Source organism: Megascapheus bottae, chromosome 2 (genome assembly GCF_031878675.1).
Source record: "Megascapheus bottae isolate mThoBot1 chromosome 2, mThoBot2.hap1, whole genome shotgun sequence".
In the NCBI taxonomy this organism is placed as follows: Eukaryota; Metazoa; Chordata; class Mammalia; order Rodentia; family Geomyidae; genus Megascapheus; species Megascapheus bottae.
The window spans coordinates 68,524,141-68,546,283 of NC_143510.1; the positions used below are offsets into that span (position 1 = coordinate 68,524,141).

At 35.6% G+C, this 22,143-nt stretch overlaps 1 protein-coding gene across 1 annotated transcript in view; it reads left to right on the forward strand.

The window, feature by feature from the left end:
- The window catches only part of Ptprq (protein tyrosine phosphatase receptor type Q), a 162,226-nt gene that overhangs the window by 99,158 nt on the left and 40,925 nt on the right, over positions 1 to 22,143 (forward strand). The window contains exons 27-32 of the mRNA XM_090357310.1: positions 7,042 to 7,163; positions 8,803 to 8,989; positions 13,505 to 13,749; positions 15,661 to 15,727; positions 19,273 to 19,431; positions 20,352 to 20,574. Of these exons, the coding sequence (XP_090213436.1) occupies positions 7,042 to 7,163; positions 8,803 to 8,989; positions 13,505 to 13,749; positions 15,661 to 15,727; positions 19,273 to 19,431; positions 20,352 to 20,574 (1,003 nt within the window). The remainder of the gene's footprint in view (positions 1 to 7,041; positions 7,164 to 8,802; positions 8,990 to 13,504; positions 13,750 to 15,660; positions 15,728 to 19,272; positions 19,432 to 20,351; positions 20,575 to 22,143) is intronic.

The following is a 22,143-nucleotide window of genomic DNA, read 5'->3' on the forward strand; positions in this document are numbered from 1 at the left end:
GACTGAGAAAAAAAGCATTCTCCTACTCAGTTATTATCTGTATCTGATATACTCTCCTGTTTTATTTCACCAAATCAGTCTATTTTAGCTTGACTACTTATCTTTTTTATAAATGTAAAGAATGTGAATTACTTCACAGAGAAAAGGGATATGTACATTAAATACAGAAAGATTTCAGTAAGTTAAATCAATACATGTCTATTTTTAAATGAATTGGAGCACCTAAAATATCTAAATAATTTGCTAAAATAGTTTATTAAATTTGCAGCATAGTAGGAGCAAATAGAAAAAAATAGAATGATAGACAGGTAAACCAATCTGTGGAACTGTTGATGTCACTTGATGTGCCTGTAGCCATATTGACTGACTGCTCCCACGTTCCTCCCAAGTTCCTCCCTGCTAATTCCTCTGACCTCACAGAAGCAGTAATGTAATCCTCATTCTACTCTTACTAAGAGTTGTAGTCATTGGTCATTAATCTGAAAAGCTTTTCCAATAACAGGTTAGTATTGGTTCTTAACTTGTTCTTAAACTTGACCTGTAATCTTGACCCTCAACTGGAATGGATTCTGTTTGCTTGATCTCATGCTTAGGGTGAGATTTGCAAGTGTAGGGCATGACTGGAGAATTTGCTTTCCAATGGTATTCTCAGTGATGCCAATATGTCTAGCCTGGAGACCACATTTTGAGAATCATAGGTACAAAGTTGTTTTGAAAATCCAATGCTTGGAGAAGATGTGTTCTTCTAAATCAATTGTGCTGATGTTAGAACATTTTCATTCTGACTTAGCATAGCTAGTGAGGTTTGTTTTACGTGTTTTCTCTTTCTTTTTTAATTTTAGTGTACTGTTTGTGGTTTTTAAACTAATCTAGTGTGAAATGAGTCTCATAGCAACTGTGTACAAAGAATCCAAAGAGATGGTTATGTAATAAATCAGTGTGAACTTCCATGAATCATTCTTAGTCCTCATGAAGCAGTTTAAGCTGATACATTCCTAAGATTATAGTATTTGCTTTTTGTGGTACCATCTTACTATTGGGAAATCTAAATGTAAAACTAAACTCTTGTAGAATGGTAGGAGATATTTCATATATCCTGTTTATATATTTCTATTGCAATACCATTTCAATGGTGGTATTCTATGGTAGGCCATGGTGCTACTAACATCTAGGAAAAAATCCAACATTAGTGTAGATAAGCCAAATACCACAGAGCCATATCCACTGCACAGAGGTGGGTGTAGAGATGCTCTTGGAGTGAAGAAATATGAAAATCTAATTGTTGATCTTCTTTTGGGAGCATGATGCCTTGAATTCTTTAAAAACCAAGGAATTCACCTAGATAATCATGTTTTCTCTGATCTCTAGATATGTCTACAGCTCAAAGACAATTATCTTGGTCTACTAAACAAAGCCAACCTACAGTTCTGGAATTTGTTAGTACTATGTAACTAAGTAACAAGAAAGTACTTTCTTTTGTGGTGATAGTCCTTAGGGATCTATTAGATTTCAAAACAAAAGCATTCAGAATGGTATTCCTTTTAAATAAACCTTAAAATGAACTTAGATAAAATACACAAACTAAATGTACAGAGCTCAAGATTTTCTGTCTTGTGAGTGATGGTTAAATATTTTCATTATTTGATGTCTAGTTTCTTAGGAAACTCACCATCGGATGGTGGTCTAAAACTCATACAATATGTTCTATAATATTTTCTAGTATTAAATTAGATTGAAATAGATCTACAGAAGGAAAAGTTGGCTAACAAGTCTTTCAATGTGCCTATTCTCAAAGTTTAGTGTGACATACATCAGAACATAGTGGTCCTTAATCAAATTGTCCCAGATTTGAGCACATTCAGAGTTTTACATGGACTAGGCAAAATGATGGTCTATCCAGACTCACCTTTCAACTACCACACTTAGCAGGGAGACACAGATGGATGGGAAAGATGACCCCGACCCACATAAGACCCACATTCCTGTGCAAGGATAGAAGCATGATAATCAGGAAATGATGGTTGTTAGTTACAGAAAATGCATTATTGTGAAAACCAGGGAAAAGTGCTTATGAGAGGAAGTGATTGGATTATGGAGAATAAGAGAATGAGGATAGATCATTTCTACTGAGTAAATTGCTGTGATTTATAAGAGAAAGGGTATAGTGATATCTTGGCCCATTACTGACCAGATTCATTTCACAAACAATCTTAAATCAGAAGGTGACAGTTTATGGGGAGACAAACAAAGCCTTACAAAGATGCTTAGGAGTTACTAAGCTTTCAGACTGGTGGATTTCCAGCCACTCTCCCATCACTTAAACCCCATCTACCTCCTTTATTTGGTAGTGGACATTCATAATTGTTCATTTGTATTTTCCTTTTATGAAACTCTAGTAATAGATTACTATATACTATGGCCAAAAATATATTTGGTATATCCATTTTGAAATATTCCTGGAGTAATTTACCTATAGCAAATTACAAATTTTATGAGCTCATAAATACATTTGGACTATTTGAATGATATTAAAATAATTAGATGCTGTTTTCAGAATAGATGATTATTGAGTGTTTTAAAACTTTCTTTTAGATTGCCTATGAATTAATCAAAAATTAGATCTCATCTTTTAGTCAGAAATATAACATTATTATTTACATATAATATATATGGTGTTATGCATGTTTAAATAAATTTTTGTTTGGACTTCAGAATTCTCATCTTTCAAAGACAGATGTTGGTAGAATACAAGCTAGGAGACAATTTTCAAGAAAGCTTTCAACACAAAAACACTATAATAAAACAGGCAATTTTAGTATTACGTTCAATGAACATTTAAGCACAGTTTGAAAGAAGAAGGAAAAAGAACAACAACACCAAGGAAAGTTCATGGAATGACATTTAAGCAGAGCTCAGCAAGGGGCTAAATACTTTGCTTTTAAAACATGATTTATCAGTGTATGGCACATAAAATATTTAGTGGAAGGCTTAGATGTATTGTGCATTTTCCTCTCAGTGCTGGGTGGGTAGCAGCATTTGATTATGACTATTACGAGAATGATTGCAGGGTTGACATTTTACTGTGGAAGACAAGAAGTTGAGATAAGACATGATGCTGCTTTTTGACTTCTATATACACCTATTTGCAAGCCCAGGTTTGGAGAAACTGTTTTAAGTCTGTCCTTAGTGATATTGCAAAAGTACATACTATGGAACATGCATGTAGACATAATCTCCTGAAAAGATTTCAAAGTAATGAAAGTTTATGAACTTTCCCAAACCAAGAAAAAATACTCAGCAAAAATGTCTGTAATCATAATTGGGCAACAGGAAGTTGATTTCCCATTGGTCTGCTAGAATGAATTGAATTTAAAATTTTAGTCCTAGCAGTATTGAGTTGACTTTATAGAGGCTCAAGTATCAACTTGCCTTTTGATATGGTCTTTCCTTGTTTGGGCCTATTAAATTTGGGTAATCTTCATAGTATAAATATAATATCAAGAACTCCATCTAGTTGGATACCAAAAGCTCATATCTATAATCCTAGCTACTCAGAATCCTGGGTCCTAGAGGATCAAGATTTGAATACAGCTCTAAGAAAAAGGCCGAGAAGCTCATTTCTAGCAAGTATCAGGCTGGAGATGTGTCTTGATGATAAAGCATCAGCTATGAGCAAACAAGCCATGTAAGAGTGCAAGTTACTGGGTTCAAGTCTTGGTACTAAAAAAAAAAAAAAAGGAAAAAAGAAACACAATCTATGGTGGCCTTTTCTAGTTCATAATAGGTAATGGTGACATTTGTCTTTTTGTCTAATATATCTTCTTACAAAGACTTCAGTAGTAATCTTAAAGGCCCTGCACAATCTGTTTCTAGTTTCTTTTCTTTCCAAATTATGTACTTGGAAAATCTTTTGTCATTATCAATAATCCAGTGATGAAGACTGTCAGTATTGTTAACTCCTTTTTAAATTGGTTCTGTGTACTATATTAGAGGGCTAGTAATTTAAAAAAAAACCCAGAAACTTACTCTTCCAGAGGCTAAGAAGTTCAAGACTGAGGCACTAACATGCTTGATTGCTTATAGAAACTGTTCAGAAAAGGTGAGCAAGAAATGAGAAATGCTGTATCCTCATCTGGTAGAAAGCCAAAAGGCAAGCTAGTTTAATATTCTGAAGAGTTTCTCCTATAAGGGCCTCAATTCCATTCCTAAGAGGAAAAGATCTGAGGTCTTACCTTGTATTTTTCTTTTTTGATGGTACTTGATTTGAACCCCAGGGCTTGGTGCTTGCTAGGCAAGCACCTCTTCCCCCTTGAACAATTCCCCAATTCCCCTAATTCCTTTTTATTTGAAGTTACTTTTCAGATAGAGTCTTGTATTTTTGCCTACATCTATCATCCTTCAGATCTTTGCCTCCCATGTAACTAAAATGGATGGCCTCAGCCACTTTGTCCATTCAATATATCTAGTTCCTAATGCCATCAGAGCATCAGTCCAGTTTCAACACCTAAATCTTAGAGAGGAACACGTCAATTAGAGCAATATCTTAAATAGTTATATCGTATTGAAATAAATGTTCTGGTTATCTATTATGGACCTCTTTGGCATATATATTAGGAACTCCATAATTTTTGAATGTGTCAAAATAATGCAGCTAGGATTACTGTGGTACACAGCTCTATAAGGGTACAATTCTGAAGCCCACCACTGGTGGCTCACACCTACAATCCTATCTATTCTGAAGGCTGAGATCTGAGATCACAGTTCATAGTCAGCCAGGGCAGAATCTTATTTCCAGTGCACTACCATAGAGTTAGAAGGGGAGATATGGCTCAAGTACAGAGTTACTATCAGCCTTGAGTGAAAAAGGTAAGGACTGACAAGACCATGAAGTTCAAGACCTAGTACTAGCCTACACACACACACACACACACACACACACACACACACACACACACACACGAGAGAGAGAGAGAGAGAGAGAGAGAGAGAGAGAGAGAGAGAGAGACAGAGACAGAGACAGAGACAGAGACAGAGACAGAGACAGAGACAGAGAGACAGAGAGAGACAGAGAGAGAGACAGAGACAGAGAGACCGAGACAGAGAGACAGAGAGACAGAGAGAGACAGAGACAGAGACAGAGAGAGACAGAGAGAGAAATGAATAAGGATGCTGTCATTTGTGTTTGTGGCTTAGCACAGAAGTGTTCCTAAGTCTACACTTCAGATTCCTAGACTCTTCAACTACAGAGCTTAACCCTAATCCTAGCTTCCCTGAGTAGTTTATGTTGAGTCTTGGTTCCCTCTGCATTGACTTGATAGCTCTTTGCCATGTCACTAAACTCTTCTTAGTTAATTCTTTTCTTTGTCCTACTGTTTGATATATATTAATAATTCACAATAATGTTCCAAACACTGAACTATCCATTCTCCCAACATCATCATGATTCTTTTTTATTGTAATTAATAGACGGGTTACATTATATTCGCCAGATTGAAGGTATATTTCTTAACAATCATTGCTACCCCTTCTTATGTTTTTGTACCTATTTCCCTCCCCAATCCCCTCCCCTCATCTTGTTTTCCCCCCTTCCCTATCCTATTTTCCAATAAACATATATATAGTATATCAGATAACAAGATAAGATGAGAAATAACATATTACGTTAAGAACAACAGTCACACCTTATATGGCTCTTGTTTCTATATCTTGGAGGTCCTTTCGTTTATCCTCATCCTATATGGCCTTACATATCTAGGTTTTGCCCTATTGTAAACCTGTGCTAGGAGAGTCCAAGGTTTCTACTGATTATGACAAATGAGGGAAACCATTGAGTCTATGTTCCTTTGTGTCTGGATTACTTCACTTAATATGATTTTTTTCTAAGTCTTTCCATTTCCTTACAAATAGGGTGATGTCATTCTTGTTGATGGCAGCATAGAATTCCATTGTGTACAAATACCACATCTTGTTGATCCACTCATCAGCTGAGGGGCATTTAGGTTGGTTCCATATCTTCTCTATGATAATCATGATTCTTTTATAACTACTATGAAATGTGTAAAATAGAAGGAAAAATAGAAGTTCACACATTTTCTTGTTTACCAAGATCATAGAATTGGATATTCTTCCTAGATTACTATTTGAGGAAATGACATACTGTCCGTATATATGTAATAGTACTTGGTCAGTGATGTATCCCTTGTGTGGATTTATAAGTTAGAGATGTTGGGAAATACTTTCATGACAATATTTAAAAATAGGTTTGACTACCCATGGAAGCATATAGGACAATGTTCATGGATTAATATGAATGATGATGACAAGATCTTTCTCACCATTCTCTTAACTCTTCAAATAGTTCCAGTATTTAAAATTCACACATAAGGTTTTAATACAAAATTTCTTAAAAGAAACAGTACAGTAGGAAATAATAGTTTGTTCGGAATCATGATGCATACAAGATAGATTTGAAGCTTATATGTCTAATGACCCATTTGTTGTACCAAAAAAGTGACCATTCAACATGTGAGGTTTAGTATAATACACCTTTGAACAGTGTCACCCTTTTCATTATTCTCTTCCATCCCTCTCAAGCCCACCCATTTTCTCAATATTCTGAATTTCATAGGAATATTATTTCTGCTTTCTTGTCTCATAATACAGACCATTTTAGTTCTAATTCCCTTATACCAGTTTCTGTTTCCAGCTGTACCCTTTTTCTTTTTTAAAACTCCGACTGGCAATTTATCTGTATGGAAATAAAATAATTATCTACTTCAGATTTATTTGAGCAATTTTATACTTCCTGTTTAAATATTCAGAGTTAAAAAAATCATGTGTTCATGCTTTTAATTAATTTCTCCTATGGAAATTTCTTGTTCTACTGTAATGAGTTTTAAAGAATTGGAACTTTTAATTTGCTAATGCCTTTAACATGTTGTAAGTTAATATAAAATTAACTGTTCATTTTCATGGTCTGTTCTATAACACTATCGAAATTACTTACTACTGTCGCAGATAATTGATTTTCCCTTGACACAGCTCCAGATGGTCCTCCTGAAAATGTGCGTGTAATAGCAACATCACCTTTTAGCATCCGCATCAGCTGGAGTGAACCTGCTGTCATTACTGGACCAACATTGTACCTGATTGATGTCAAATCGGTAAGGCATGACTTGCCTTCTCTAATAGGCAGTTAGAGAATGTGGTTACAGGTGTGGGAATCAGAGTCTGAATCTGAGACTTGCTTATATTATTTAGGAAATGTGTTTCACCTTTTTGTTTATTAGTACCTGTATCAAATAATATGCATAGATATACATTCACCTGTATCTATCTGTGTTTCTATGTATTTCCATGTATCTATGTATCTGTCCATGAAGTAATTATGTATGTTCTGTCTGTCTGTCTGTCTGTCTATCATCTACCCTCTACCTCCTTCTTACCTATCTAGGGATTCTGAGGTTTTCAGCATAAAGAAGTTAGAACATTTTGACACAAAATCAGTGCTCAGTTTTAGTCCTGTAACTTGCACTTATTTGCAGGGCAGAGACGAGATATAGATATGTTGTTAATTTTGATTTAAAGTACAATGGAAAAGGGACATAGACTAAAATGAGATGGAGAAGACCTGTGAAGGAACCTATAGGAACATTATGAGATGTTTTGGGAGGCATGATTTGTGTAGTGAGGGAGAGCCCTGAGTTTCATACCTCATTACCACAACAAAAAAGCCAGTGCAGTCACCACACATGATGCCATTCAAAAGAAAGAGAATAACCGTGTAACCTGTTGCAGAGCTCAGGTTTATATTAAGGGCATCAGTTAAAGAATTAAAGCAATGAAGTGATACAGAGTGGTTGCTTTGGATGGTTTCTATACTGTGTCTGGGGTGATATGTTGGGGAAATAGGAAACTATATGAGTAAATAGATGAGAAAAGCTAGCAGAAAGGAAATATAGTAAGAGAATTGAATGAAAAATAACTTAAATCTATAAGATTTGGCAAATGTCAACCAAGTTGTGGTAATGAATAAGAGGAACAATGGAGGACAACTATCAGGTAGATGATTTTGGAAATCGTATATGTGGAGGGACGATTGAATGCTGTACAGGGCACTGAGCCAGAAAAGCCTCAGAACCTTTCACATGAAGGACTCCTTCATTAAAGCAGATCGACATCTGGGTTTAGAGTTCCCACACAAAGTTCTGACTGTGTGGGTTTGTGAAACATTGGCATTTACAAGATAGTTGATATGACAGAAGCAGATGAGATGAACTATGAAACATGGAAACTAATGGAAGATACTGGGGAAACCCACATTTTAATAAAGTCCACTGCTGAAACCAAATTATAGAACACCAACAAGAGGAAGGAAACCTGAGCATGAAAACCAAATTCTTTTCTTGGTGGTGGTGGTGATCATGGAGCTTGAACTCAGGGCCTGGGTAGCCTAGTGCTCTACCACTTTGAGCCACAGTGCCACTTCTGATTTTCTGGTTTGTTTTTGGAGATATGAGTCTCACAGACTTTCCTGCCAGGGCTGGCTTCAAACTGCGTTCTTCAGATCTCAGCCTCCTGAGTATCTAGGATTACAGGCATGGGCCAACCATGCCTCGCTTGAAAACCTAATTCTCTATCTATCTAATGCATTAAATTAAGCAAGTTCAGGTAATTCTTTTTCTTTTGTTTCTTGCCTTTCTTTCTTATTGTATTTTTTGATGTCATTTTGATGTGAACATTGCTGCAATCATTTTTATAAAGAAAAAATGTGTTCTTACTTCTTAACTATCTTTTTCATAGGTAGAGAATGATGAATTTAATGTTTCCTTCATGAAATCAAATGAAGAAAATAAAACCATAGAAATTAATGATTTACAAATATTCACCCAGTATTCTGTGGTGGTCACTGCATTTACTGGCAATATCAGTGCTGCATATGTGGATGGAAAGTCAAGCGCTATGGTTGTCGTTACTACGTTAGAGTCAGGTAAAGAAGTCATTAATAGTAGTCTGACAGCTGTCTCTCTTTCTTACTATTCTTCATACTACCTTATAGCATGTTGTTATGAATAAATTTTCCAAAAAATTTTAGCAAGTTCAATGACACTGCGATTGATGCTTTGGAGATAAAATGGAATTATGGAGACTATTCAGTGCTTGTATATAAAAACAAAGATAAAAACATATGAATGGTGCCCTCCTGTAGTTTTATGTGCTTACTAAATCCACTAAATCCTTCCAAAATAAACTTGATATTAAATAAGTGATGATTTTCTCAAATGCCCACTGCCCATAGTACTACATCTAAAAATTCCATTTTGATTCTTGTTGTGTGTATCCTGTGCTATACATATTGATTAAATCAATATTCTCATTATTAAACAATGTGGAATTCATACTTATAATCCAGGTCACGTTAGCATGGTTGTTTTCTTCACTTCTTTAACTAGTATTCTGTTTTTCCAGAGCATTTTTTATTGTGATTAATAGAAGGGTTACATTATATTCACCAGATAGAAGGTGCATAACTTAACAGACATTCATACCCTTTCTTATGACATGGTCCCCATTTCCCTCCCATCCTCCCCCAGCTTATCTTGATTTTCCCCCTTCCCTATCCAATTTCAAATAACCAATTAAGCACATATAAAATATATCAGATAACAAGGTGAAATATTGTAACAATATGAGATAATCAAGGGATGGCAAAAGAGATGAGAGATAACATAGTACATAAAGAACAACAGTCATTCATTCTATGGCTTTTGTTTCCTTCTCCTGGAGGTCCTTACATTTAGTGTCATACTGTTTGGCCTAATGTCTCTAGATTTTGTTCTATTGTAAATCTCTGCTAGGAGAGCCCAAGATTTCTACTGATTATGACAAATGAGAGAGACTATTGGGCCCATGTTCCTTTGAGTCTGGCTTACATCACTTAATATGATTTTTTCTAAGTCTTTCCATTTCCTTACAAATGGGGCGATGTCATTCTTTCTGACAGCTGCATAGAATTCCATTGTGTATACATCTTGTTGATCCACTCATTAACTGAGGGACATCTGGGTTGGTTCCATATCTTTGCTATGGTAAACAGTGCTGCAGTTAACATTGTTGTGCTAGTGGCTTTAGTCTGTCCTTGTTTCTGGACAATTGGGTAAATGCCAAGTAGTGGAATTGCTGGGACATTGGGGAGTTCTATGTTTAGTCTTTTGAGGAACTGCCATACTGCTTTCCATAGTAGGTCAACTAGTATTCTTTAGGACATAACTTTTTGTTAAATGTCAGAAGCTATATACAGAGTTTCTCAGGCTCCTAGGATGGGGCCTGAGTGCATTCTCTGACTCTAACCAATGGACATCCATGTGGGAATTGAATCTTCCAGGCCTTCAGTTTCCTGATGTTCTTTGCTGGCCAATATATCATTGGAAAGAGCAGAGAAATGGATGTGTTGCTGTCATTTAATTGTCACAGCTGGTGAGGTGTGTATAGGAGATGAAATATTTTTCAATATGACTTTTCCTTATGTTACATGGTGAGGCAAATTCTCTACTCTCCAAACTTCCATTAATTTCTCCCTCTTTAACTGGTATCCATGTATTGATCATGCCTTTTGCATTTGACCCTCCTTCTACTTCACTGTGAGGGGAAGCAAAACCTCTGATGACTGCATTTACATTGATGCCATGAAGTACCATTAGTCAAATCTTAAGGAGATGATTATTTTGTTGTCTCTCTAAGAGTAGACTTTTAAATGGAAGCTAAAAGTAATTTGGAAAAAGAAACTCAAGAATTGAGAGAATTTTCTTGCTTATCTAGCTACAAAACTGATCCTAAATTTAGAGAAAGCCATGTTTAAAGTAAAAATTTGTTTCTTACGTATCTTGAGAGGGTAATAGAAAGTGAGAAACAGTGCTCTTGAACTATACTACCCAGTGTTTTAGCTATGCATTTTTCTAGTTACAGTTTGATACTTGGTAAAAATAACATGGGTATCTGCTCCTTTCTCACTGTCATTTACTTACTTTTCTTGGCTTTATACAGGGCAGTTTTCAAAGTTGCAGAACATTAAAGGTTGAAAATGTGAAATACTGAGAGCCAAACATTAAGTCTTTTTCTCTTCCTCCTCTTCCTCCTCCTCCCTCTTCTTCTTCCTTTTTCCTTCTTTCTTCTTTCTTCTTTCTTCTTCTACTGTGGATCATAGGGCGTGAACTCTGGGCCTGGACACTGTCTCTGAGCTCTTCAGCTCAAGGCTACTACTCTACCCCTTGAGCCACTTCCCCTTTTCCAGTGATTAATTGGAGATAAGAGCCTCACGATCTTTAGTGCCCAGGCTAGCTTTGAACCGAGATCCTCAGGTCTCAGTCTCCTAATTAGCTAGGATTACAGGCATGAGCCACCATGCCAGGCTATGAAGTCTTTTTCATAGGAATGATTTCTCTATTTCTTTTCTTGGCATGAACTCAAGGTTGACACTATCACTTGAGCTGGCACTCCAATCTGCTTTTTGTTAGTTATTTTGGAGATAGAGTCTAGCTCGATTATCAGGCCTGACTGGTTTCAAGCTGTGATCCTCCAGATTTCAAGAAGCTACAATTGTTAGCATGAGCTCCCAGAATTAGGCTTTCTGTAGAAATATTTGACTTAGTATAAAAGAATAGTCATTTTATGCTGATCAAAATAGATGTGTTGATTCAACCTGCTATTACTATAAACAACACTAATTCATAAAATAAGCTTAGGTTCATACATACTTTATTTTCTAATAGTTTATTGTCATGCTTAGTCATATATTAAACTGCTGTTTTTTGCTTGTTGGGGTATAGAGGGCTTGAACTTGGTGGGGGCACTGTCATTGGGCTCCTATTGTTCAAGACTAGTGCTCTGCCACTTGAGCAACACTACCACTTCCAGCCTTTTCTCAGGAGTTTATTGGAGATAGCGCAGGCTGACTTTGAACCACAATCCTAAGATCTCAGACGCCTGAGTAGCTAGGATTACAGGCATGAGCCTGGCTTAATCTAATTTATATTTATCATCAAATAAGCTGGAATATCTAGACTACTTAAGGAATTCGAAAATTGGTAAAAAAAAAAAAAGAGCTGAGCAGAAATCCTATCAATAAGAAGATTCCATTAGAAGGTAAACATGTAAGAAAGAATTTTTTTCGTTATGCATAAGGGAAATCCAGATTGACAGCACAGTGAGATATGACTGTAGATCACTTGGAGAGGGAAACATTATTTCTTAAAAAGCAATCATGATAGCAAATACTGGCAAAGATACAGAGACAGAACCTCGGAATCCTGCTATTGTAAATGTGGAAGCCACATAGAAAACTAGGTGGACAGTGTCTTATAAAACTAAAATGATACTTACCACATTACATAAAAATCATAATCTTGGGCATTGATCACAAAGAATCAAAAATGTATGTTCTATGCATGAATATCAATATGGTTTTATTGGTATTAAAAAACTAGAAATAATTTAAATATCTTTCTTTGCATAAGCTATCTAGCATATTCAGAAAATGGAACACTAGATATATGTATATTAGAATAAACTATTGATTCATGTAGCAACTTGGATGTTTCTCCAGATTATTAGCCATTTTTTATTTTTTGCCAGTCATGGGGCTTGAACTCAGGGCCTGAGCACTGTCCTTGGACATTTCTCAAGGCTAGAGGTCTACTACTTGAGTCACAGCACCACTTCCAGCTTTTTTTCTATGTATGTGATACCAAAGAATCGAACCTGGGTGTTCTTCATTCTAGGAAAGCACTCTACCACTAGGCCAAACTCCCAGCCCTAGTCTCATATTCTTAAAATGACAAACAGTAGTAATGGAGAACAATTAGTATGGTTGAATTCTACACTAGTGCAAATTGTGGGAGGGCATTTAGGGTAATGGGATATTCTTATTTAATTTTGGTCATTACAGAATATCTACATCAGATGAAATTGTATGGTATTATATATACATATATAGAAAATATTAAAGAAATCAGGAAAAATCTCTCAGAGTTGTAAATTCTGTGATTTGATATTGAACTGCAGTCATATTGTCACCACTGGGGAAAGCTCGGAGAAAGTTACATAGGATTGAGTTGCTATTTTGGCTATTTCCTATTAATGTATATAGTTTTAAAACAGTAAGTTTGAAAAGTCATAGGAACACATTATGTACAAAACTATAATGCATACAGGTCTGGGGTGTAGCTCAGTGACAGAGCCCTTTGTCGTCATGTGTGAGGACCTGAGTTTGAGTTTCAGCATCTAAATAAATGAGTGTATATAAAAGGTGAAAATAATAAACAAATTGGATGTCCTGTGAACTACAAGGATCAAACTTATGGTTGTGAGTAGATTCCATAACTTGCATGGCTTAAATAATATTTGATATTTCCCACTAAAAAACAAGAACTTGCAGTGCATTAATTTTATGCTGAGCTCCAATGCAACACAATTTTAAAAATCATAAATTGCAACCATTTCATTGTAGCCCCCAAGGATCCGCCGAATAACATGACGTTTCAGAAGATTCCAGATGAAGTTACAAAATTTCAGTTAACTTTTCTTCCTCCTTCTCAACCGAATGGAAATATCCAGGCATACCAAGCACTGGTGTACCGAGAAGATGACCCCACTGCCATCCAGATCCGCAACCTTAGCATCATCCAGACAACAGACACCTCTGTCATTGCCATGTTGGAAGGACTGAAAGGGGGACACACCTACAACATCAGTGTAAGCATCCATAGTTTTCCATTATTTGCTCAAGTTATGGAATCCATTCATGAAAATCATCATTGCAATTTGAATATCACTGTCATTTGGATATTATTAGAGAAATAAATATATTTAATAAATATATAGTAATGTAGTGTAATAAATAGGTATCTAGTACTATCATGGGTAATATTGAGATGTGTAGATTACTAAGAAATTTGCCTATGATAGTAGACATTTACAAATAAAAGAAATACTGAGAGTGTGAAAGCAGATATCAAAGGCAGCAGGCAGAAATAACTTTCTGTTCACCCTGTGTATAAATTCACATATACACACATGCATCTAAACATACAATTTATTTCATCCCTTGCCTATTTTTGTATCATGCCTTGGAGTTTACAAAGGGAAATAATTTGGTTGAGCTATGTCAGCCTATAAGCAGCCTATAATTTATCCCAAACCTTCAATGCTTGATTGTCCTACCAATACTTTGTGATTATCAGAAAATTGTGAATAATAAAGTGCTTACAAATGAATAATGTTTTACATATATATATTCCTGACTTTAACTGTGTAACCTTATAGTCTGCTAACTGTTCCATTAATAGGCAATCACTGTGGAATAAATATCTACTGAGAAGGGGGGATGATGGAGAGAATTAGTTTCTGTGCCTGGGCAGCTTCATCACATTGCTGTCTCTAGTTTCCTCTGTGAATACTTGGTCGGAGGAATAGGGTTTTTGTAAGGATTAAATATTTACTGTTAGGATAGACCATGCTGTGCTGTTTTTGTTTGGGCCAGTATAAATAAAAGAGAAAAATGGGAAATAAAATAAAGATAGCTTATAATGTAGAGACACATGTTCAAAGTCCTGTACCTCTTTTGTTTTGTTAGAAGTGGATGTCATGTCCAGTGCTAGCCTGACTCATGCCTGAATGTTCCTGTTTAATGAGATTTGTAGGTATCGTCACATATATCTAGTTGAGAAATCCTGCCACAGTTTTAATTTATTATCTCACTTAAATGTTAAATTATACCACAGAGGAATAAAAATAATGAACTATTCTAATATCACTTTTTATTTTCAATCATTCATTTTTAATTTGCAAATAAATATGCCCTTTTTAAAGTATATCTTATGGGCTTGGTTTTTTACTGTATTTATCACATTGTAAGGTATCATTACACATTTAATTCAACAAAACTATTCCCAAATGAATGAGCTGAATGTAGTAAACATTGTATTCTGAACATAGTCCTTATTTCATTACCAGGATGAAATAATGCAAGACTTGGTGTCTTCACTTCTTAAGCATGGAGTTAATTGAAACGATTCCCATTTGTGTAAATCACCCTCTGTGTATACAAACAGAAATGTTTTATGTGTGTATGCTGCATTATGCAGGTTCTACCATCAGATACTTTGGGGCAGGGGTGAAGAAGGGCATGAAGGCCAACTTTCAGAGGGATGATTTAATACAGGAAAACGGGGAGGCTGAAGGAATAGGATTTCATCTCAGAAGCAAAAGAGGATCTTGAATATGGATTTAAAGGAGTCAGGAGTTTCCTAGCTTCAGAGAGAAGGAACAGATGTTGGAGGAGATGACAGTGTAGACATAGTGGCCTTTCTGATTTGTTCCTCCTCCAGGTTCACAGAGAAGCCACCATTCTTCTTGACCTCCATGATGGAGATTGTTTAAGTCACTCTGTCTTTGCGGTTAGGACTTTTACTAAAATATCCATTTTTCAAAATGTTTTATTAACAAATTCTTTGGACATAATTGTATTCCTGGTCTGAAAAGTGATAGTTCATAAATAGACTACATGCAGTTATACACTTGTAATCACTGTGCAATTATACATAATCATGTTAAGTTATATATACACATAGCAAGAAAAAGTGATGAGCTTCCGCTTTATTTCAGGTTTATGCAATCAACAGTGCTGGCGCAGGGCCCAAAGTGCAAATGAGAATAACCATGGATATTAAAGGTACAGATGTGCCCTGCCTGTCTGTCAACTAGTGCTTCCTTCATCAAAGAGTGATTATAATTTGAGTTCCAGGCTAGAGTGAAAGATGTAGGCAAGTCTTTAAATGATGTTGATGTACCCAGTAAGCATATATTAAGTAATGTGTGCTTATAAAAGGTATTGTTAAAATGTCTAATATATAATTATGTATTGATAAAGTGACTACCCACTTTATGGTTTGGTTTTATTTTCTTTAAGTAATTGTATTTCTTAGGCCGTACATTTTAATTTCTCCAAAAAAAAGTTCTTACGTCAGGTTCAGTGGTTTACACCTGTAATCCTAGCTACTCAGGAGGCTGAGATCTAAGGATCACAGTTTAGTGCCCAGGCACTAAAGAACATGAGACTCTTATCTCCAATTAACCACTAGAAAACGGGGAGTGGGGCTGTGGCTAAAGGGGTAGGGTGGTAGCCTTGAGCTAAAGAGCTTAGGGGACACTGCCCAAGCCCAGAGTTCAAGCCCCATGACAAAAAAAAAAAAAAGATTTCTTATACTTTAAATTTTGTTTTTATTTTAAGGAAGATTTTTAAATTACCTATGCCTGAATTTTTCTGAGTAGATGTAAGTTATTTCCTTGACTGATTTCTGTCATATAAATCAGATCTTTTCCATTGGGACACATAGTATTTACCCAACTACCTATAATATGTTTCATGACTAAAAATGTAGATCCTTCAGTCCATTATTCTGGCAGGTTTTGTTTTATAGAAGACATAGCTAAAATTCTCTCTCCCTGTCCCCCTTCTCTCTCCCTCTCTTTCTCATCCCCACCCACAGAATGATCCACAAAAGCCAATAAAATCTGTGAAGAGCAAATGGTCCTCAATGGATCCATTGAGTCACTAGGGTAATTTTCTTCCAGAGACTGAAACCAAGAAACTGATTGTGTTCCTTTTGTAGTACACATAAACAAATGTAATACAAAATTTAAAGAGTTTAAAATGTAACAACCCCTCTGAAATACCTGGACCTATGTAGAATGCCTCCTAGTACTTCTCTTTTAAAGCAAGAGGTAACTCATCAATCTGTGGCAGGCACAACACATCACACTGATTACAAATGTGAGACTAGGAGAGATTTAGTATCAAACTTTTGAGAGTGTATCCTGGATTGCTCTCTTGATATTCATTTAATTTTAGAGATGTTTCTTCATAAGCCAGCAGATAGATTGGTATGCAGATTAAAAGTTATAATTATGAAAAAATCTTTTTCAATAAAGTATCTGGAAATATTTACCATGAGGAATAAAAAATCAGTTTTATTTAAACTATACTTTTTTAAATTTTTAATCAGTAAATCAGTACAGCTGAATATTTCTTGGTAATAGTATTATCCCGTTTTGTGCCCTTCCTGGGGCTTGAACTCAGGACATGGGCAATGTCTCTGAGCATTTTCACTTGAAGTACTCTACCATTTGCGCCACAGCTCCATTTCTTGCATTTAGATGATTAATTGGAGATGTCTTACAGACTTTCCTGCTCTGGCCAGCTTCAAACCACATCCTCAATCTCAGCCTCCTAAGTGGCTAGAACAACTACTGGTGGAGCCAGTTTGGTAACATTAATCATTAATTTCAGTTGGAGAATTCTGTTTTTTGGAATGTACAAACATATAAAGCATTTGAATGCTCAGGTTTTTTGGTAAAAATGACTTCCCAAATACAAGAAAAGTAAGATAAATATACGGTCAGACATGCCAGTATATCAATAATAATAAACAATTTTACACATTAGCAAAAATTCCTATCTCATATGGCTTTACTCCCCCATGTCAACATGGTTCTTATTTTCACTCTTTTCTAAGGAAAGAATTATGACTAATCTAGAGAAGGTATATGAACAAGTTAGCGGTGGTGGGGGTGCTAGTAACTTAATTGACAGGAGTATTGAGTTAGTACTAGTTTTATGAATTACATTTGGTGGAAAATGTAAAGTTGGAGTAATGGGTAAGGCTGGCTTCCTTCTACTTGAAACTCCCCAGTGGCCTAGCCCAAGAGACAAAACTCCCTAAACTCTCTTCCCCATTCATCCTGTTTCTACTCTTTAGAGTTGTTATCAATAAACTGTGGTTTGCAGATCTTGCCAACTGCTTTTGTTCTCTACCTATTTATTCTTCATTACTTATTTACCCCAACAAATCATCTGCACGACAAACTTCATTTCAGGCTTGACTTGTCAGACTAACCAACTGATACATCATTTTGATTCATATACAAAAGACAGTTAGCTAACGAATACAATAAGATGTGATTCCTACCTTAATATTCTGTGGACATAGCTCATTTCCTTGTCTGTAAAATGTGAAACAACATTGTCAATTCTATAGTATTAATGAGAGACTGAAAAGATCTCAAAACTATGGAAACAAGTTTAGTTAAGTGACTTGTATTGATATTGATGCTCAAACAACCTATATGTGTATAGATACAGATACAGCACATATGCTATATATGATATGTAAGATGTTTCATCACATATACATATGTCACATGTATGTATATCTGTACACATATGATATATAGGAGTATGTTAAATATTATATGTATGATGTATATGTGATATATAATTGTTTCATCACATGCATATATCTCAAAGAACCCCTAAAAATTCACATTTCAGAAATGTTTATATTGACTGATGACAAAAGATCAATATCATGATACATTATTATTCTGGAAATATCTAGTAACACTGTACCAGAAATTTCCTGTTGGGAATGTATCCATAGAAATAGAATTAACAAATTGAAGCAATCATGCAGGGCTAGTTATTATCTCAAATACCTAAAAGGTGGAATAATAGTACCATTTCTAGGTGGATGGTTGCATTTCCCTGGCTTGGCAGATGGTCGGATTACCATGAAACTGCTGCCACGGATGCTGCCAAGTCTAAGAAGTGTTATTTGCAGTGGAGCTGATATATCAGGAAGACTTATACAAATTACACTGGAGTGAGGAAAATAATATGTAGAGTAATGATAATGCCTGATATAGTGATATTGAGGGAAAATCAATGAGAAAAGTCTCTTTCTGTGTTTTATATGATTATGGGAACAACAGGAAAAGTACAGGAGTCCGGTCCTCCAGGTATCTGAAATGGAGCAACTGAAAGAGAGCTCTCACACTCTCTACTAGACCAGCAGCTAAAGGAGTAAAGGGAAAATTACAGTGAAATATTAGAGGAAATGTTTTGTACATTTATGAAAATTACATATGAGCAAGAGCGTACATAAATTGAATGTTTTCTAACATGTGAGATGAGCCAGATGCCTGAAAAATCACACCTGGGCCCAATTATCTCAGGCAAGTCTCGAATGCATAGCTACACTGTCATGAGATAACAATTGGTAAACAGATGCCATATACAAAGATAGCTCTTAATATTTTATTTGTTTTTTTGCAATCATTTTATCTGTAAGTTACTTACCTGAAATGAGAATTTGATCCCCCCCATCCCAGTTAGAAGCATAATAATCAGTTGTAATGATATTTCTTTTCTATTTATAGCTCCAGCCCGGCCCAAAACCAAACCAATCCCCATTTATGATGCCACAGGAAAACTGCTTGTGACCTCAACAACAATTACAATAAGGATGCCAATATGTTACTACAGTGATGATTATGGACCAATCAAGAACGTGCAGGTGCTTGTAGCAGAAACTGGAGGTACACGCAGATATTAATTTTTCTTGTTAATTGTGGAGCATGCACTTGTAAATTTGTAAGTTGGAAGAATTTGCAGTTAAAGAAGTGAGCTGGCCATGATGGCATAAATCTCTAATTCTAATGCTGTGGATTCTGAAGATTATAAATTCAAGGCCTACTTGGGCTGTGAAATGAAACCTGTCTCTAAAACAAAGAAGTAACAAAAAGTGAAGACATAAAGTAGATTTATGGCTTATTAGTAGATTGTCTATATTTTAATTTTTTATCTTATTTTTAATTAATTAACTTTGCTTGTCCTGAAGCTTGAACTCTGGACCTGACCACCATCCTTCAGCATTTTTTGCTCAGGGCTGGGGCTTTACTACTTTAGCCAAAGCACCTCTTCTGGCTTTTTGTGTGACTAATTTGATGTAAGAGACTCAGGAACATTTCTGCCCACACTGGCTTGATCTCCTGAGTAGCTAGGATTATAGGCATGGGCCACAGGTGCCAGGCTAGACTGTCAATAGCACCAATTATTCATTGTTTATGCTGAAAGTATTTTACCTACATGAGAAAAGTTATAGCAAGAATTTGTGACTTATTTATTTTATATACTAATAAGACTGCTGTGATTTTTGCAAGTTGTACCTAGATAGCTTCCTTGAATATATGAATCAGTATGACCTTGACTGAAGGTTGTTCCTTTTTCTTCCCAAGAACTCCTCCACTACAGCAGTGGCTTAGATTCATTTACAATGGAGAAGCACAGGTCTACGTGCCTATTCACATAGACAAGCTAAATGATGGTGGTAATTCAGAGTTATTGTTGTTGCTTCTAAGAGTCCCCTAATCCAATTACAAAAGCTTTCTACAAATGTGAAACTCTTTCCAAATACTATGTATAGTTAATATTTTATTTTATTTTTATCTGAAAATAGCTCAGTATGATGGAAATGTAACAAAGTGGTATGATGCATATTTTAACAAAGCAAGGCCATATTTTACAAATGAAGGCTTCCCTAACCCTCCATGCATAGAAGGAAAGGCAAAATACAGTGGCAGTGAAGAGATTTATGTGATAGGCGCTGATAATGCTTGCATGATTCCTGGCAATGAAGAGAAAATTTGCAATGGACCTCTGAAACCAAAAAAGCAGTATTTGTAAGTATGTTTAATGTTATATCTGCACTATTTGCTAATGTTGGATAACTACCCTTTTTTTTACCATTCCAATAAGCATCAAAAGCCTACCGTGTATTATGGACTGATTATGGGAAGTTAGATATAGACAAAAGATGCGGTAACATGCAAATCTGAAAAGTTATAACAATATGAATTGCAAAATTGAAAAATGGGCTGGGAATGTCGCTTAGTGGTAGAGTGCTTGCCTTGCATGCATGAAGCCCTGTGATTAATTCCTTGGTACTATACAAACAAAATAACAATAATAAAATCATATTTTAAAAAATGAAAATGCAATTGTTAAGCCAGGCGCTGAGCACGAATGGCTCATACCTGCAATCCTAGCTACTTGGAAAGGTAAGATCTCAGGATTATAGTTCAAAGTCAGCTTAGGCAGACAAATTGATGAGAATCTGATCTCTAATTAGCAACCAAAAAGTTGGAAGTGGAGTTGTAACTCATATGGTAAAACACTAGTGTTGAGTAAAAAAGGTAAAGGACAGTGTCTAGGCCTTGAGCTCAAGCCTCAATACAAGCCAAAATAATTATAAAAATTCTATTATGTATATATATTATATATGTAATTGAAAACATGGTAAAGAGCAAGTGCAGGCAGGAGGTTTTGCTTCTTTCCATAGAGAACAATGTAATTATTGTGCTTTTGTGCTTTTCTCTCGTTATTTTGCCACACATTTTTACTTATAGGTTTTCAGAAAAACTGTCATGCTTTCTTAATTATATGGCTTTGTAAGTTGCTCATAAAAAATCACTGCTGGGCCAGGAGTTTAGCCTAATGGTACAGTGCTTGCCTAGCACACACAAAGACCCAGGTTCGATTCCTTGGTACCACATACATAGAAAAAGCTAGAAATGGTGCTGAGGCTCCAGTGATAGAACTCTAGCTTTGAGAAAGACCAAGGACAGTGCTCAGGCACTGAGATCAAGCCCAGGACTGGCAAAAAAAAAATGTATATATATATCACTGCTTCAGCCAGGCACAGTAGCTAATGCCTGTAATCCTAGCTACTTAGGAGGCTGAGATCTGAGGATCATAGTTCAAAGCCAGCCCAGCACTAAAATCTTTGAGATTCTTATCTCCAATTAACCACCAGGAAACCAGAAGTGGAACTTTGGCTCAAGGGGTAAAGGGCAGGCTTGAGCTGAAGAGCTCAAGGACAATGCCCAGGCCCAGAGTTCAGGTTCCATGACTGACAAATTATATATATATATATATATATATATATATATATATATATGGTCACTGATTTTCATTTCATCAAACATCTGGATGAGTGCAGAAATCTTTAGTAAACTGGTCAATATTTCAGAAATTTATAATCTTTAAGAATGTATTATATTAAAATCAATATTATCATTTTGGCTTATTAATAACTAATAAATTGGTTAATTTCCTGGATATTAAATTGATTATAATACTTTACATCATAGGGGCACAATCAACTTTACTCATCTTAACTTTAATTTTCCAAATACAATTTTATTACTAATTTTTAAAATGCATTTGTTTCCATTTTTCCTTCAAATTAA